The 18,097-nt window shown below is 51.6% G+C and overlaps 1 protein-coding gene across 2 annotated transcripts; it reads right to left on the bottom strand.

Moving 5' to 3' along the window:
- Positions 1–3,803: 3,803 nt before the first annotated feature.
- Positions 3,804–15,073, bottom strand: LOC144942524 (apoptosis regulator BAX-like). Of its 2 annotated transcripts, none has more exons than XM_078869386.1 (7): positions 14,782–15,073; positions 12,979–13,323; positions 11,826–11,877; positions 10,503–10,673; positions 10,128–10,263; positions 7,233–7,337; positions 3,804–6,541 (listed from the first exon to the last, which is right to left on the bottom strand). In XM_078869386.1, exons 2-7 carry the CDS (start codon positions 13,166–13,168, stop codon positions 6,431–6,433), a joined length of 765 nt encoding a protein of 254 aa, XP_078725512.1. In that variant the 5' UTR covers positions 13,169–13,323; positions 14,782–15,073; the 3' UTR covers positions 3,804–6,430. The 2 variants fall into 2 exon arrangements, with proteins under 2 accessions (XP_078725512.1, XP_078725514.1); XM_078869388.1 differs by having other exon boundaries at positions 10,128–10,215.
- Positions 15,074–18,097: the final 3,024 nt, after the last annotated feature.

The following is an 18,097-nucleotide window of genomic DNA, read 5'->3' as shown; positions in this document are numbered from 1 at the left end:
TGCATGTCGGGAAGTACGCTAAACATTTTGAACAGACACACATAATCGCAACTTTGCCTTTTATATATATAGAGTAGATTACAATACGCGATCTCTTGAGGTCAGAGAACGACCCGGAGGCGCGAGGAGGAACCACGGGCAGCAGTCACGTGCTACCAACAATTGCCCGGGCTCTGTGGTCCTACATTGGGAAGCGTTTGCCCTACTCCGTTAACGACACGTGTGGACGAGACCCACGCATGCGAGGGCAAACACATTCCTGCGGAGGGAGCTGGTAGGAACGTTGGGTTGCTCGGTCAATGGCCAGGGTCAACGGCGGCGTGGTGTATTCCGCAAATATGGCCGACTGTGAGGGCGGGCACAAGCCGGCGTGAGTAGGTTAAACGTTGAGTTTTATAAGGGCACCACGGGGTGACCAGCCCCTCCCCACCCAGCCCCACCCCTACCACCCAGCCCCACCCCTACCACCCAGCCCCACCCTCCCCACCCAGCCCCTCCCCACCCTCCCCACCAAGCCCCTCCCCACCCTCCCCTCTCCACCCAGCCCCACCCCTCCCATTTTTGGATGCACGACGTACGGACGGACACAATAATCCCCTGTGGGCTGGTGTAACCAGGAGGTTCCTACCAGTACAACACTTCCAATGCCCTTGCGGATGGGAATTGGTCCCACTTGCTGTACTGGCCACCGCTATACGCTCGCGAGCATGGAGGTGACGGAGAGACACCTGGAGGCAGCGGAGTTTCGCCAATGCGTCCGGATCCACCAACCCTACTCGCTCGTACTGCCAAACAATGAAATACAAACGCAGCTCAGCTTTTAACACAACACCTGTAATGAGCATACGGAACTTCCAACATACTTTACATTTGAATCGAAAAGGACAGCAGTCAATGCAATTACGGTGCTCGGCTAATAAAACATTTTCATCGGGCCCATTCACACCACACTATGCTCGCACTCTGAGTTCTCGGCTGCGCGGCCGCTGCGGTCAGCGCGCCGCGCTCCGAACACCGCCGACCCGAGTTCGAGCGATGCCCGAACGCCTCCAGAGGAACCGCGACCCGCTCCGGCAGCCCGCGCCGACCAGCGTGACGTACGGGCAAGCTCTCTCCATCTTCTTGGTTCTTTCGGTAAAGTCACGTAGAATGGAAATAATAAAATAATAAAAATAAAACATAATAAAATAATTATCACGACGTTTCGGCCACAACGCAAGCAGCCGTCCTCAGGTGGAGAAGACAGGTCTGTCGGGGAAACAGCGTCTGATTTCAGACCGAAACGTCGTGAGAATTATTTAATTATGTTTTATTTTTATTATTTTATTATTTCCATTCTACGTGACTTTACCAAAAGAACCAAGAAGATGGATCCCTGCAGTCACGAAAGCTTTACATCGAAATTCAAGTTCTCTCCGTTGCGGGAATGATCATTTGCGAGGACTCCTCGATCGCCTCCTTCCACTTGCCGAAGGGGGCTCCTCCCGCAACCTCCGCCGCGGGTTTAGGCCGCCAGGAGGCACAACCGACACGGCCTTCACCGCTCGCCAGTTGCAGCAAGAGCCGTCGGGAGCAGCAGACAACGTGGCCTTCCGCGTCCTCGCAGATGAAACTGTGGGAGCACGTCCCAGCGAAATCAGTCGCCGCTCTCTGCCTGCTCCGTGACGACGCTTCTCAGCGACGGAGCAGAGATTTCTCAGCGGCGGAGCGGAGATTTCTCAGCGACGGAGCGGAGATTTCTCAGCGACGGAGCGGAGATTTCTCAGCGACGGTGCGGAGATTTCTCAGCGACGGTGCGGAGATTTCTCAGCGACGGAGCGGAGATTTCTCAGCGACGGAGCGGAGATTTCTCAGCGGCGGAGCGGAGATTTCTCAGCGGCGGAGCGGAGATTTCTCAGCGACAAAGCGGAGATTTCTCAGCGACGGAGCGGAGATTTCTCAGCGACGGTGCGGAGATTTCTCAGGGACGGAGCGGAGATTTCTCAGCGACGGAGCGGAGATTTCTCAGCGGCGGAGCGGAGATTTCTCAGCGGCGGAGCGGAGATTTCTCAGCGACGGAGCGGAGATTTCTCAGCGACGGAGCGGAGATTTCTCAGCGGCGGAGCGGAGATTTCTCAGCGACGGAGCGGAGATTTCTCAGCGGCGGAGCGGAGATTTCTCAGCGACGGAGCGGAGATTTCTCAGCGGCGGAGCGGAGATTTCTCAGCGGCGGAGCGGAGATTTCTCAGCGACGGAGCGGAGATTTCTCAGCGGCGGAGCAGAGATTTCTCAGCGACGGAGCGGAGATTTCTCAGCGGCGATTTCTCAGCGACAGAGCGGAGATTTCTCAGCGGCGGAGCGGAGATTTCTCAGCGGCAGAGCGGAGATTTCTCAGCGGCGGAGAGGAGATTTCTCAGCGGCGGAGCGGAGATTTCTCAGCGACAGAGCGGAGATTTCTCAGCGGCGGAGCGGAGATTTCTCAGCGACAGAGCGGAGATCTCTCAGCGGCGGAGTGGAGATTTCTCAGCGGCGGAGCGGAGATTTCTCAGCGGCAGAGCGGAGATTTCTCAGCGGCGGAGCGGAGATTTCTCAGCGGCGGAGTGGAGATTTCTCAGCGGCGATTTCTCAGCGACAGAGCGGAGATTTCTCAGCGGCAGAGCGGAGATTTCTCAGCGGCAGAGCGGAGATTTCTCAGCGGCGGAGCGGAGATTTCTCAGCGGCGATTTCTCAGCGACAGAGCGGAGATTTCTCAGCGGCGGAGCGGAGATTTCTCAGCGGCGGAGTGGAGATTTCTCAGCGGCGGAGCGGAGATTTCTCAGCGGCGGAGAGATTTCTCAGCGGCGGAGTGGAGATTTCTCAGCGACAGAGCGAGATTTCTCAGCGGCGGAGTGGAGATTTCTCAGCGACGGAGCGGAGATTTCTCAGCGGTGGAGAGGAGATTTCTCAGCGGCGGAGTGGAGATTTCTCAGCGACAGAGCGGAGATTTCTCAGCGGTGGAGTGGAGATTTCTCAGCGGCGGAGCGGAGATTTCTCAGCGACAGAGCGGAGATTTCTCAGCGGCGGAGTGGAGATTTCTCAGCGGCGGAGCGGAGATTTCTCAGCGACGGAGCGGAGATTTCTCAGCGGCGATTTCTCAGCGACAGAGCGGAGATTTCTCAGCGGCGGAGCGGAGATTTCTCAGCGGCGGAGCCAACATCAGAGCCCGCTGTGAGGTTCAGAGGGGAGTCGAGCAAGTCTGCGTCGCCGGCCCAACGCTCTTCTCGATAATCGTCGTGCGCTTCCGCGACATCGAAGTGAACCGGCGTGCCAAGCGTTACACCGCGGCTATGATCACCGCACGCATTTACTCATCATCATCATTTACAGCGGACAGAAACGTTCAACGGACTATCGTCTCCTTCCTGCCGACCGAGCGTCGCAAAGTAAAAGCGATAAGAGAAAGGTGAAGAGAGAGTGAGGATTGCAGCACATTCGCCATTCATCATTCATCCATCCATCCATCGGACAAACGAATCAAAACTGCAGACATGGTAACTGTGGTGAAACGATGCCAGAGGCGATATCGAAGCTCATTTGTAAATATCGTAACTGTAAACCAAATGCACATGAGCGGTGCCGAGGTTTCATGACAACAGCAGCATGTGTGGAGGCCGGGTGGGTGGGTGGCTCAGAGGTCAGGGACGCTGAAGCAGCAAGATACTCGGTTAGAATCTATCTGGGTTCGAGCTGCTAACCATGGCCACACATTCGACACCCATTACCCTCCCCCCCTCCCTACCAAAATCAAAATAACTTATCACTTAAATTTCGATTTAAAGCTTTCGTGACTGCAGGGATTCATCGTCTTGGTTCTTTCGGTAAAGTCACGTAGAAGGGAAGTAATAAAATAATAAAAATAAAACAATAAAATAATTCTCACAACGTTTCGGCCACAACGCAAGCAGCCGTCCTCAGGTGAAGACCCGACAGACCTGGTCTTCAAAAAAACGCACAATGTTAAATTAACGTTTGCAATAAAATTGCCTAAATCGTAGCTCTGAGAATTAAAGATATCAGTTTGACCGCGATGCGATGGGCGTTCCTCTCTGCAGCGCGGCGGGTGGGCGAGTGCTTCTCCTCGCTGTGCGGATAAGAGGTCACTTGAAGGGGAACTCAGAAGCAGGTCTGTGATATGAGCTCATGCGGACGGTTGTTTAACAACACGAGGTGACGAACTGCTCTGTAAGTTCCTAGTGGATGAGGAACTCTTGCAATTTGGGATAATATTGTGGGTAAAAAATATTACTTTTTCATTGAGTAAACATAAATATCTCCGTATGCGTGTGTGTGTGTGCCAATTACTGGTACGAGCAGTATCAAGACTGGCCTCTGTGCAGGAGGCTTGTGAAGGAGGTTACTGGGCAGTTGGAGGCAATCGCCCTCCAGCAACGAGCGGAGCGCCGGGCAGCTAAAACGCAGTGAGTTTACACAGCTGGGGGCACAGGTGGTGCATCTGACAGACATCCCAATCAACTTGTGACAGCCGAGTCTGTCCCGTGGACCTACTGCCAGCCTTCCACACTGCACGAGACGGCCTCAAAGTGCACCTAGCCAGGCACGAGCGCTGCAGTGACATTACCCCCCCCCCCCACACACACACACACTCTCACTCTCGGTGTTGTTGCGCGCGGAACGCGTTTCGCAAAACTGTACGACCGTGAATCTTCAAATGTTGACAAAAACAGCTCCTCTTATAGCAGTACAGCAAGCGGATCGATTTCTGTTTCCATCCGCGAGGGAGAGCGTTACACCGCCCCCACCCCCTCTTCTGCGCGGGGTTTCTCTGGTTTCCCTCCCACGTGCAGTATAAGCGCTCATTGATGGAGTTGGCCCCATGACTCTATTGGGAAACACGGCGAAATCGTCAAGCTCCCTGCTGCGAACACTTAGCAGGACCCTCCTGGAAAAGTGAGTGGACTCCGCGAGACTTTCCCGCGTAAACAAGGCCAAAGCGGTCGCTTGAGGCACGACCTGGCAAAACTCGATCGAACACGGGCACGTGTGCCACGGCAGGGAGGCACAGGTGATGCATCGGCCAGTCATCTCGGTCGAACCATTGGCACCTGGGTCTGTCCCGTGACCCCCTGCCAGCGGGCGTTCGACACTTCACGCGGCCTTGACGTGCACATAGCCTGGCACAAGCGCCGTGGTGACGTCACCGCCACTTAGTGGCGAATGGCGGTTGTTGTTGTTGTTATGGATGGCCTTTGGATTCAGATTTTAGATTTTTTTCTTTTTAAGAATTTCAGATGTTTTAGATTTTCGTGTCGCTGACATTATGGAGAACCCTATGCCCCAGCAGCATCCTTAAGATCTGATGGTGCCCTTTAATCCCAACCTCAAGTAGGGTGTCGATTTGGGGGGTGATCGAGCGGTTACGGTGGTGCCCCCCCCCCCCGCCAGCTGTGGAACTCCCTACTGATGCCCCTTGTAGTGAAAAGTGCCTTGCGAATGTGCCTTGTCTCCTCCACGCTAACAAACGAAACGTCACCCGATGCCACCTAACACCGCGGCGCAAGTGGCGTTGTAAACAAATGTCACACACTGTGATAAGTGACGTCACTTCCGTTGATGGTGTCATTGCTCCTAAACCATTCCAGATTTAGATTTTATCTTCCCAAATGTCATTTCTGGGCCCGATTTTTTTCTTTTTTTTTTATAAAATCTGAAAAGAATTAATCGTCAGATTTTCACTGCCAAACCTCATGGTGTTAATTTATCGTAGAATTTTCCCATGCAATGTTGTAAAATTAACTAATTAAATTTTTTAATCCATCTCCACTCAAGAAAAGCCTACTACTACTCCATAGACAATGAGGTTTTGTCAGTTGTCAACCTTTTTCCCACGACAATCCCATCGTTCTTCTCTCCGTGCGCACGGTGCGATTCACCTTCCAAGGTTACTCACGCGACGAGCGACACTGGTGGACGTTTACGAGCGGTAGACGCATCGTTTATAAAAAAAAACAGGAACACGGGGCGTTTGACGAGCGCCACCCGTGCCGTCCCGTCTCGGTTGAATCGAACCTTTGCACACGAAATGTTCCGTCTCAAGCAATATTCCTGGCGAAATATTTTAGTTTTTAAATGTAAGAAAAAAAAAACAACACGTCACAGTTTCTTGCTGGCAATTCAGCATCCAGTCCAGCATGGATTCGCCCCGCAGTGGCCGTCGCACGCAGAGACAGCTTGCGGCTCGCCATGGCAACGTGGAATTTCCGCCACCAACAACGCTCAAGCAGGATTTCCGCCCTCAACGCGAGCTTGTTTCTTGAACGAGAGCTTGTTTTTTGAACGAGAAGAGTCCTTGCGGAGTGAGTGTTGACACTCTGGGGCAAGCCGCTTGGTACCCGTGGTGGCGGTGGTGGTGGTGGCGGTGGTGGTGGCGGTGGTGGCGGTGGTGGCGGCACCTCTAGGCTTTCCTGAGCTGTCGGTACACGAGGAAGGCGCTCATGAGCAGGCTCGCCACCTTGACGACCCGGGACTGGCACGCGGCCCATCGCACGTACACGATCACCGCCTCCTGCGAAACAAGCGCACGCCAAATCACGCGGGGTCACAGTGTTGCCGCCGCCGCCGACGCGTTGCTGAATTAATCTGGGAAACCGTGTGTCCTGAAGCACCCCTCCCGTCGCCTGACAAAGCCAAACAAATTCACATTCTTGGTTCTTTCGGTAAAGTCACGTAGAAGGGAAATAATAAAATAATACAAATTAAACATAATAAAATTCTCACGACGTTGTGGCCGAAATGTCGTGAGAATTTTATTATGTTTTATTTTTATTATTATATTATTTCCCTTCTACGTGATGACTTTACCGAAAGAACCAAGAATGTGAATCCCTGCAGTCACAAAAGCTTTAAATCGAAATCAAACAAATTCGGTTATCGTGTGGTACACAAACAAGGATTTCACCAACAAGCGCCAATTATGATCCTTTGAGTTCGCTCACTGCTGAGGCTTTCCTGGGTAGAGAAGCGTCAATAATAGTCACGGCAGCCCTTTTGCCCACTTCAGCAATCGTTTCTTGCTGTGGTTGTCCCACCTGATGACGGACGCTTGTGTTGCGCCCGAAACGTCGTGATTTAATTCATTATCTACCCACGTGTCGTTTACCGAAAGAACCAAAGAGTATGGATCCCTGCGAGTCACGAAAACTTCAAATCTGGATTGCGATCCAGTTGCATTTACCGACAGCGGAAAGGCAACTTACCCAGCCCCCCTGCTGTTTAATCCAGGGAACGATGTACAGCTTGATCAGCTCAAGCATCCATCCCAGCAGAGTCTTAACGTGATCGGGCACACAGCTCGCGTAAGCCTGGGGGCACGACACACGCAAGGAATGATTCGGAAATTGATTTGGCGTCACACCGCGCGTGTAAAATGCGTGTTGCATGCAATGCGTTTACACATTTTGCTAAGTTTGTTTGACTTGGTGTGTGTTTTCTCTCTCTCTCTGCCCCCCTCTCTCTCTATTTAAGGCCTCGACACAGAGGCGTTGTTTCTCTGTGTGTCTCTCTCTGTGTGTCTCTGTATTGTCTCTCTCTGCTTGTGTGTCTGTCTGTGTGCCTATGCTGTGTGTCTCTCTCTGTGTGTCTCTGTGTTGTCTCTCTCTGCTTGTGTGTCTGTCTGTGTGTCAATGTGTCTCTCTCTCTCTGCTTGTGTGTCTGTCTGTGTGTCTGTGTGTCTCTCTCTGCTTGTGTGTCTCTCTGTGTGTCTCTGTGTGTGTCTCTCTGTGTGTCTATGTGTGTGTCTCTCTCTGTGTGTCTCTGTGTTGTCTCTCTCTGCTTACGTGTGTCTGTCTGTGTGTCTTATCTCTCTCTTAAATTTAGCAATCTTTGGAAGAACGTTAATCAACCAGGCAGGGTGTTGACTGTTATGTTTGCCGACTCTCTGTGTTGTCTTGCATTACATTTCTAAGTTTACTAGGTTGGTTTTCTCTTTCATTTGTACCTGATGACGATTGCTTGTGTTGCAATCGAAACGTCATACGCTATTATTTAATTGCTTATTTTCTCTTTCTACGTGACTTTGTGTTGTACATCCTCCTCCACCCGACAAAGCCATTTAATAACGTTTTCACGTGAACAAACATGGCCCATGTATTACTGCTTCAGCAGCACCACCGATGATGATGATGATGATGTTGTTGATGGAAAGCGATCTACATTTAACCATTCGTGCAAGGGAGATTAACGGGAACAACATTTGATTCCCAATATTTTTTTTTGGTTACGCCACTATGTAAGAATCTGACCAAATGTGTGTCGTCAAGACCCTCGGCCACCCGAAGCAGCCAGATGAGTTAAGTCTGTCATGTGTACGAGCATTAATGAGCCCATTATTATTGTTTTGGGCTCGCTCACTGCTAAGAAGTTAAATAGCAAGTCTCGCAAAAGCAAATTTAATCAACACACGTGACATTTTGCTCGAATCTGCACCAAGCATTTTCAGGTAAAGCCACGATACAAACTCGATTTGCCAGGTTTGTAGCGCAACGCACACGCCAACCATTGCACCACCGCTGCCCCCACACATACAAAGACAAGGGATCCCCCCCCACCCCAGTGTAGCCTACACAGGCAGTTGGGGCAAGTGCTGTTAGCGTGCACCTAAGAAAGCCGGCACGGTGCACGAGGGAACGGGGAGGCCAGCCACCACGCCGTTGTCTCCCCAGAGCTGATGTTTACACCCTGCACCAGGCTCATTTAAGGCCGAGTCGATCTAAGGGAAGCCAAGGACCGACTCAATTACTGATCACTGTTGGCTGTGAGCGGGACTCAAATCAGTGCGCTGACCGCTGCATCACCACCGCTCGCCACTGACGCACACACACACACACAGCGCAAACACACGGACGGTCTTGCCTGCTACAGCCAGGCCACGTGGCAGACGAGTGAGTAGGCCAGGCTTGACTTAGTTCCTCAATATAGACCGTGATCTCATCCGTTCCCGAATGGGCCATGACATCAGATACAAATGACACGCTCGTGTCTCCAAAGGGCTCACCGTGAAATTCCTCCTGGTTAATCATCTCAATGAGGATACTTTGTGGTTCGTAAAAAAAAGTGCAAGGGCTATCCCTGTGTAATGACTCGTCCTCGTCATGAGAATGTGGAATGTACAACTCTGGCTAAGCATGGCAGAGATGAGAATTACCCCCCATGACTTTGTGTGTGTGTGTGTGCACGTGACACATAAAACAGAACGTAAATAAGTGCGGAGAGATGCACGCTTAGAATTACACTCAGAGACGGAAGGAGGAACCCGTGAGGACGCACGAAGCTCATAAGGGACCTCTCACGCCGACTGATCAGAAAATTGAAGTGGGCTTTGGGCACGTCACGGCGAGAAGGGAAGGTGGCCCGGTGGCCGTGACTTAACGACGGGACTGGCACGCAGAGGAGGGAACTCGCCCAAGAAGGACGATGATGTCATTACTTTCTTAACCATTCCAGATTTTATCTTCCCAAATGTCGTTTTTGGGCCCGATTTTTTTCATTTTTTTTTTATAAAATCTGAAAATAATTAATCGTCAGATTTTCACTGCCAAACCTTACGGTGTTAATTTATCGTAGAATTTTCCCACACAATGTTGTAAAATTAACTAATTAATTTTTTTATCCATCTCCTCTCAAGAAAAGCCTACTACTACTCTCTAGTCCTCCGTGGAGACGCACCGATGAAATCCGCTCGCGCGCAGGAAGCGGGACAGATTGTGGCCTTGGCTGACCGTGAACTTCATCCAGCGGTGAACAGACGACGGCCGATGATGACGACGACGACGATGATGATGATGAGGATCATCGCAATGAGGAGTGAAAACTGTGCGCTTTACCAACACGCTCTTCCGGCATCGGCGCATCCACACAACATCATGGATGCATGCCGGGTCCAAGCAAGAACATCTGCCGGACTGCATAGTGACGGACCAGCGGATGCGAGCCCATGTCCTTGACACCAGGACCTACCGTGGAGCTGATCTGCCCTCTGACCATCGACTAGTCATCTGTCAGATGCGCCTGCCATTCTTCCACTCCGGTGGCGGGTGTACATTGCCAAAAAACAAAACGTGATCGCGACGCGTCAATGTTGCCGCGGCGCTCACCCGTATCACCAGCTTGTATGCAAAGTAGAAGAGCGTGGCCACGCGGCCCCAGTTGAAAATCCCGTCATCGAACAGCCTGCACGCGACGCTGAACAGGTAGTCCTTGGGAGAATTGACGGGGATGTTCTGTAGGAGTCTGTAAAAACATCCGCACGCACCATTCCATCGCGCCGTGCACTCAATAACCGCCCTACGCGCGATCACCGTCGTCGTCAGCGGCCACGGTCAATCCACCGCTGGGTGAAGGACTCCCCAGGCCTCCGCCGCCAACGCTCAATGGGATGCAACAATCCCACCGCCCCCACCGCCCCCCCGGCGCTCCATCGCTCCTCCTCCTCTTCCCCCCCCCTCCCTCCCGTGGTGGGCGACGCTCACCGCTGCAGCTGAACGTTGTTCTCGAGCTCGTCGGCGATCTTTTTGAGGCAGTCGGCCACCTCGACGACGCGCCGGTCCTCCAGCGGCTCGGCACCCACGTCCAGGCACTCGGCGGACAGCGCCGCCGCCGCCTCCGCCCCCTTCTCAGCCAGCGCCCGGTCGACGATGAACCTGGCGACGATCAAGAGCGCCGCATCGTGTCCACGCTCGTTCACCAAGCGAGGGGGGGGGGGAAATCGCGTCTCGCATGGCGGTCGATTACGGGGGCGGCGGCGGCGACGACGTGCGTTTTGCCGGCGCCGGGGTCGAAGCGGCAGGCCGCCCTGGTTAATACCGCGGTGCCGTATTAATACCGCGGTGTGGAATTCACCGTGAAATACACCGTGCCGACCGCTTCATTCGGCGCCATTCGAAGCAGAGGAGGTCACCGTGTGTCGGCGTGACGGTCCGAATTTGAAAAGTTACACCGCAAACGACTTTTTACACGCTTTTATTTAACTTACTGTATGTGTTGTCGTATTCAAAAATCTTGTAACTCCATTTCAACCATATTCCCAATGTGGTATCGACTGCAAACTTGGTATAGGTATGTCATACTGATGACAATACTATATTCTATCATTGAAAATTAAAAAATATATTTTAAAACGATCATTTTTACGGCTAGAATTGTCGACGCTCAACTCACGTTGCCTGTAAATCACCACAGTCCCTGACGTCACGGCAAGCCTCGGGGAGCCACGCCGAGGGGCGGGGGTTGTGGAAGGAGGGGAGGGGCGATGGGGGAAGGGGGCAGGGGGAGGGGCAGCTCGGACAGTACATTTCATTAAAACGTGTTTTTTATTTTATATTTTATTATCTTGTTTGTAACTAGCGCACGACCGAGTTTACGCGTGATCATTTAATTTGCCTACCGCCACTGCTGACCCCAGTTTTTGGGGCTGGACTCCAGGAGTAAGTTACTGTGGAGCTCATTGGCCTCTTCCAGCGTCAATGCTGCGCCTCTGTCTGAAATGTGAGAGCACACGCCGGACACGTGCCTCCATTGGTACGCGAGAACTCTGCGCAAGTCCGCTCGGCTCCACGGACGCTTATGGGTCACGACGGAAATACATTTCGACGTCGATGTATGTTTATGGGTCTGAGAGCAAGTTTTACATCGAGACCTATGTTCACAATGAGGGGTTGGTGGTTTTTGAGAAAACGCGAAATGTGTCTTATATACGAATGGACGGGCACACGTACGAACACGATACTCCTAGAACATAGCAATAATTAGTAATCTGGCTCCTACATTTATCTCAGAATGCCAGTATTTCTTACTTGATTAAAAGGTCCCGGGCTTGTCGTATGATGGGGTCTCTGCTGCTGTCAGCTGTTGGAACAATAAAGTGTTGAAGAGGCAGGTGTCAGCACGGCATGTTGCGTGTAACAGGGTGCCCTCCTGCTCATCTGCGGCCTCTACACACGAGAATCATGGTTTAATCACAACCCGCGAGTTAAATAATCTTCATATATATAAAAGGCAAAGTTGTGAATATGTGTGCCTGTTCAAAATGTTTAGCGTACTTCCCGACATGCAACAAACTTGAAATTTGCCATGTGGGTACTTTCCAGACTGTACACCATGCAAAAATTATTAAAATACACATTATTTTGGGGGGGGGGGGGGTGGAGCTCAATAATGCATATATTTTTTGCACGGCAAGTGACCTGTGACGTCAACTCTGTCATGTGACCCGCGCACGTGGAAGGCGTCACGCATTGTAGTGTAGCGATTAGCGCGCTGCGCTACGAACCCAGCGACCCGAGTTCGATTCCCGCTCACGGCCACCACCGGTGACGATTATTTTAACCGGTCCTGGGCCTCCCCTAGGTCGACTCAGCCTCAAACGAGTAACTGCTGTGGTGTGTGAACATCGCCACTAGGGAGACAAAGGCGGCCGGGCGTGGTGAATCCAAGTCCCAGGCGAAGCCGGGGTAGTACAGCTAGTCTCTTCATAAATCTCTCAGTCTCTTTGTAAATCTATGGGTCTGTAAGTAATTTTATGGCTCTCCATGTAAGCGTATGGTGACCTGGCTAAGACAATCACCTCAACGCACAACATTTACAATGTTTTTTTTACTAAAAAATTGTAAATGTTGTGGATTCACTCTTCAACACGCCGGTGGGCTGAAGAAGTGAACTATTTTGTCTTTTGTCAACGTGACACTTTTTGACCGATTGGCCGTGTCGGGTGGTGGAGGGTTACGACACGTTTATAAATAACGCGATCTAACCAAAAAACGTTTATTATGAATAATATTGGTTGCGAAAGCCTACGTGTTAAACTAAATTACTTTCGTCGCGCCGCTGAAACCCGGATTCGAACCCAGGCTCTCAGCGGAGCCGACTCAGCGTCTCTCTTTACCTCCGAGCCAGCGGGTGACCTCAGAAAACGGAACCGATAGCACCGCGACACGGGGGCCCACTCACCGCTCTGCAAAGTCGACTCGATTGAACGATCATTCGCATCGCCGCCGCCGCCGCCACCACCCGACCTCTCGGAGCAAGGCAGCGGGTCTCGCTTACACCCCACATGCGGCGCAGGAATCTTGTCTCCTACGGTGTCTCCAGGAACACCGCGACCGCCACAGCCACGCGGCTCGTCCTCCTGAGCAGACATGGCGTAGCGGAGACTGCCGGGGTCCAAACTCACGAGCCGGACAATTCTCGCTCCCTCCCTCCCTCTCTGTCGTTGCGCCGATCGTCCGAGTCCGCTAAGCGTCCAGATACAATGGGCTCCTCCAAGGTGTCCGTGGCCGTGATCGATGTTGTTGTCTGCGTATAGGGAGACAACAATGCGTGGCGTTTCTGGGTCAAACGTACAAACACATTCCTGCGGAGGGAGCTGGTAGGAACGTTGGGTTGCTCGGTCAATGGCCAGGGTCAACGGCGGCGTGGTGTATTCCGCAAATATGGCCCGACTGTGAGGGTGGGCACAAGCCGGCGTGAGTAGGTTAAACGTTGAGTTTTGTAAGGGCACCACGGGGTGACCAGCCCCCTCCCCCACCCAGGCCCACCCCTCCCACCCCCCCACCCAGCCCCCACCCTCCCCACCCAGCCCCCACCCAACCCCTCCCTACCCACACCAGCCCCTCCCTGCACGACGGACACAATAATCCCCTGTGGGCTGGTGTAACCAGGAGGTTCCTACCAGTATAATCTGATCTTGATTTGAGGCTTTCGTGACTGCAGGAATTCATAACACTTTGGTTCTTTCGGTAAAGTCACGTGGGTAGAAAATTAAAACAATAAAATAGAATAATCTGGTTGAGATGAAATTTGCATGTTATCTGAATGATATTAGCGAGCACCTATGACGGCCGGCATGGCACACGAGGGGGTGGTGGGTGACCAGCACCACGTTAACTCACCAAACACATGAATACACACCTCAAATCTAGAATGACATGAATACACGCATACGTACACATATTCACCAATACTCACACACGCTCACTCCCACCAATACACTAGCACTCACCAAAAGTCACTCATCCATACTCACCCGCATACTCACACACTCACCCCGCTTATCCACAAACTCACCTACTCATCTACTCACTAACCACCACTTACCCCCCACACACTACCCAACACTCACCGAAACACACCATCACTCAGCCCCCCCCCCCTCCTACTCACCACCCCCCCCCCCCCTACTCCACCCCCCCCCCCTACTCAACCCCCCCCCCTACTCACCCCCCCCTTCCTACTCACCACACCCCCCCCCCCCTACTCACCCCCCCTCCTACTCACCACACCCCCCCCCCCCCTACTCACCCCCCCCTCCTACTCACCACACCCCCCCCCCCCTACTCACCCCCCCTCCTACTCACCACACCCCCCCCCCCCACTCACCCCCCCCTTCCTACTCACCACACCCCCCCCCCCCCTACTCACCCCCCCCCCCCTACTCAACCCCCCCCCCCCCTACTCAACCCCCCCTTACTCACCCCCCCCCCCCCTACTCAACCCCCCCCCCCCCTACTCAACCCCCCCCCCCTACTCAACCCCCCCCCCCCTACTCAACCCCCCCCCTTACTCACCCCCCCCCCCCCTACTCAACCCCCCCCCCCCCTACTCAACCCCCCCCCCCCCTACTCAACCCCCCCCCTTACTCACCCCCCCCCCCTACTCAACCCCCCCTACTCACCCCCCCCCTACTCACCCCACACACCCCCCCGCTACTCATCCCACACACCCCCCCCCCTACTCACCCCCCCCCCTACTCACCCCACACCTCGTGCACACGGACCGGTGGTGGAAACTCCACGTTCCTATGGCGGCGGCGGTGGCGGCGTTTTTCTTCGGCGCGCGAATTAAATGGAGCGTAGCTCAAACACGTAAGCGGATCGATACGATAGCAGGCAAGGGTCGCGAATGCTGTCTTTACCTTATTGCAATATGAAGACAAAAAACGAAACTACCGTTTAAACTTAAATGTAAAACTCCTCTTAACACGGCTACTGTACTGTACTTACTGCAGTTCGCATACAGTAGTCGACCGTGCGAGGCAGAGGTAAAAACAACCCTCCGATCTGGCACCGGACACCACGAGGCATCGCCCCACCCACAGGGGTGACGTCACGATGTGGGCTGTACCATTGGGGTCAAAATAAATGAGGGGGGGCGGCGGGGGTTTTGTGGCGATAGTTTGGAATGTACCAAGTCAGTGAAATTTGGACTTTCTCTGAAAAGAAAATAATACAGTGTTCTTGGTTCTTTCGGTAAAGTCACGTAGAAGGGAAATAACAAAATATTTTATTTTTGTGACAATGTGTGACGAGGTGTGGGGGAAGGGTTGAGAAATGTGACGTCACATCAAAATGCGCAACTTTAAATAAATATAGACAACACGTTCTACTTAACTAAATAGACGTTTTAATAAATGTTTTCTCCTACAACATCAGAGTGCAGCGCCACATTAAATACGCACTAGAAAATGTCAATAGTTTAAAGCGATTTGAAGCACGTTTTATTTTTGGGGGGTGAGGGCAGAGCTTTGTGACGTCATATTTGAGGGGGGGTCTGACTTTTTGTGACGCCGTGTGACGAAGAGGGGGGGGGGGTCAAAAATCGTCCAAAATCGCGTGACGTCATTTAAGAACGGCCCCTAACCCCATCCGCTAAGCCCCCTTCTCTCCACGATTCTCGCCACGATCTCTCCGCCTCGGATGGTTTTCATCTCCCTCTGTTGAACATTCCTCGAAAAAAAAAGACGCGACGTTTCGGTCCGTCGGCCTACGGCGGGCCTTCCGGACCAACGAGTTCCAGCAGGTTTTTGTTTTCAAGCAGTCAAAGCCGAGATCGGTTCCGACATTTTCCGAACGTCATCGGCAGTGGCGTGGCCCCGTTAAACAAATGCCGCCCGCCGTTTCCCGGTGTCGTAGACGTACAGCAGTAGCGCCCGACTCGTACCACGTGGGGGGGGGCCACGTTCAGTTCGAGACAAACGTCAATCTGCGGCGAATCGCGCCTTCTCGCCGTCAGGTGGCAGCAGTGCACTTGGACTGCTGTACGAACCGTCGGACATGGTCGATCCGCTGCTGGATGAAGGCCCGTCCCCCGCACCCCGAAAGTCGTCGCCACCTGCTAAATTAACTTGACGTGAGGTTTCAAGTTGAATTTTTTTTGTTCAGACGAGATGACCAGAGTTTTAATAGAGGCTGACCGGAGCCTCCAACATGGCAACAGCAATAGCCTAGAAAGTAGAGCGTTGAAGTGCATAGCAAGCAGACCAAAAATAACAAAATTAATTTCCATCAGAACGAAAGCGACAAAATACAAATCCGACCAGAGACAACTCAATCGAGATCCGAGCACAAAAAGTGATTTACAGGAGAAATGGCAGAGGTGGGACAAAGTCATTGTTATGCAAGTCCAAGTCGAGTCGCAAGTCATCAAATTCATGACTCGAGTCTGACTCGAATCCAAGTCACATGACTCGAGTCCACATCTCATAGGTGGGACAAAGTCATTGTTATGCAAGTCCAAGTCGAGTCGCAAGTCATCAAATTCATGACTCGAGTCTGACTCGAGTCCAAGTCACATGACTCGATTCCACACCTCTGAGAAATGGTGCACAGCGTACAAACACAATTAATATTTAATAATAATGATGAAATAACCACATTTAATTGAACGAAAGTTGGCTCACACAAATAACTTTTTGTTTAATCCACTCAAGTGAAAATTAAGTTATTGAAACATCAACATGGGTTAAGAGTGAGTATTACATTCTAGATTTGAAGCTTTCGTAACTGCAAGGATTCGTACTCTTAGTTTTTTCGGTAAAGAACTTGCATCTTGGAATCCCTGCCTCACTTGATACAGCAAATCTAGCTGTGACGGTCCCACCTGATGACGGAGACTTGTGTTGCCTCCGAAACGTCGTGATTTTTTTATTATTTTATTTCTATTATTACTTTTATTAATTTTAATTTCATTTTTTATCTACGTGACTTTACCGAAAAAACTAAGAGAATATATAGTGAGTATTACACTCGTGCTGCGGTTGAACACACACACACAAACACGTGTATTTCACATTCATGTTGAACACACGCACATAAGCGTATGTGAAATACACGTATGTGGGTGTGTGTGTGTGTGTGAAATATGCGCGTGTGTGCGTGTTCATCGCCAGCCGTCAAACCACGATGAAGACGTTTGTGCTGACTTGGCAGGTCTCGAGTAGCTATCGGCACAACTCCGACAAAACTGGAAATCCTCAAATGTGCAAGCCACGCAAAACCAAAGCTACATGGCCAAGCATTTATCGGCATTGAGGTGGGGGGGGGGTGTGAGCACGTGCATGGGTTAGGATGTCGAATGTGGAAGAAATGAGTCAAAGGACATCAAGAACAACAACACGTTACTGAGTTGCAAGTGCGGGGGAAGGTCGCGTGATTTCAATCGCGCCGACTCAAAGAGCTCAAACTTATTACGAAACGATTTTTTTTGCAAAACTGTCATTATACTAGTGGGGGCTGTTGTCAGCCGGTAACTTCTCTGCCTGCCAACTATGGAGTCACGTTGTTCATTTATGGGTTTATTTCATCCGATGAGTCTCTATGAGAATTATGGGTGAGAGTGTGCAATTGTGGGTTTATTTCATCCGATGAGTCTCTATGATATTCTATGGGTCTCTGTATGCATCTATGGGTCTATTTCATCTTATTAGTCTATGAGATTCTATGGGTCTCTGTATGGGTCTATTTCATATTATGAGTCTTTATGAGATTATATGGGTCTCTGTATGGTTCTATGAGTCTATTTCATCTTATTAGTTTATGAGATTCTATGGGTCTCTGTATGGGCCTATTTCATCTTATGAGTCTATATGAAAATCTATGGGTCTCTGTGTGCGTCATCAGGTATATTTCATCCAATGAGTCTCTTTGAGAATCTATGGGTCTCTGTGTGCATCTATGAACCTATTTCGTCCTACAAGCCTCTGCGAATCGATGCACCTCTGTGCGTATCCTGGATTTAAACGACAAGCAGTGAGCCGCTAACCATTCGCATTATCACTCCAAAACTCAGAGAC

Source organism: Lampetra fluviatilis, chromosome 27 (assembly GCF_964198595.1).
Source record: "Lampetra fluviatilis chromosome 27, kcLamFluv1.1, whole genome shotgun sequence".
Taxonomy (NCBI): domain Eukaryota; kingdom Metazoa; phylum Chordata; class Hyperoartia; order Petromyzontiformes; family Petromyzontidae; genus Lampetra; species Lampetra fluviatilis.
The sequence above is the reverse complement of the archived record's forward strand: the minus strand, read 5'-3'. Positions and strand labels throughout refer to the sequence as shown.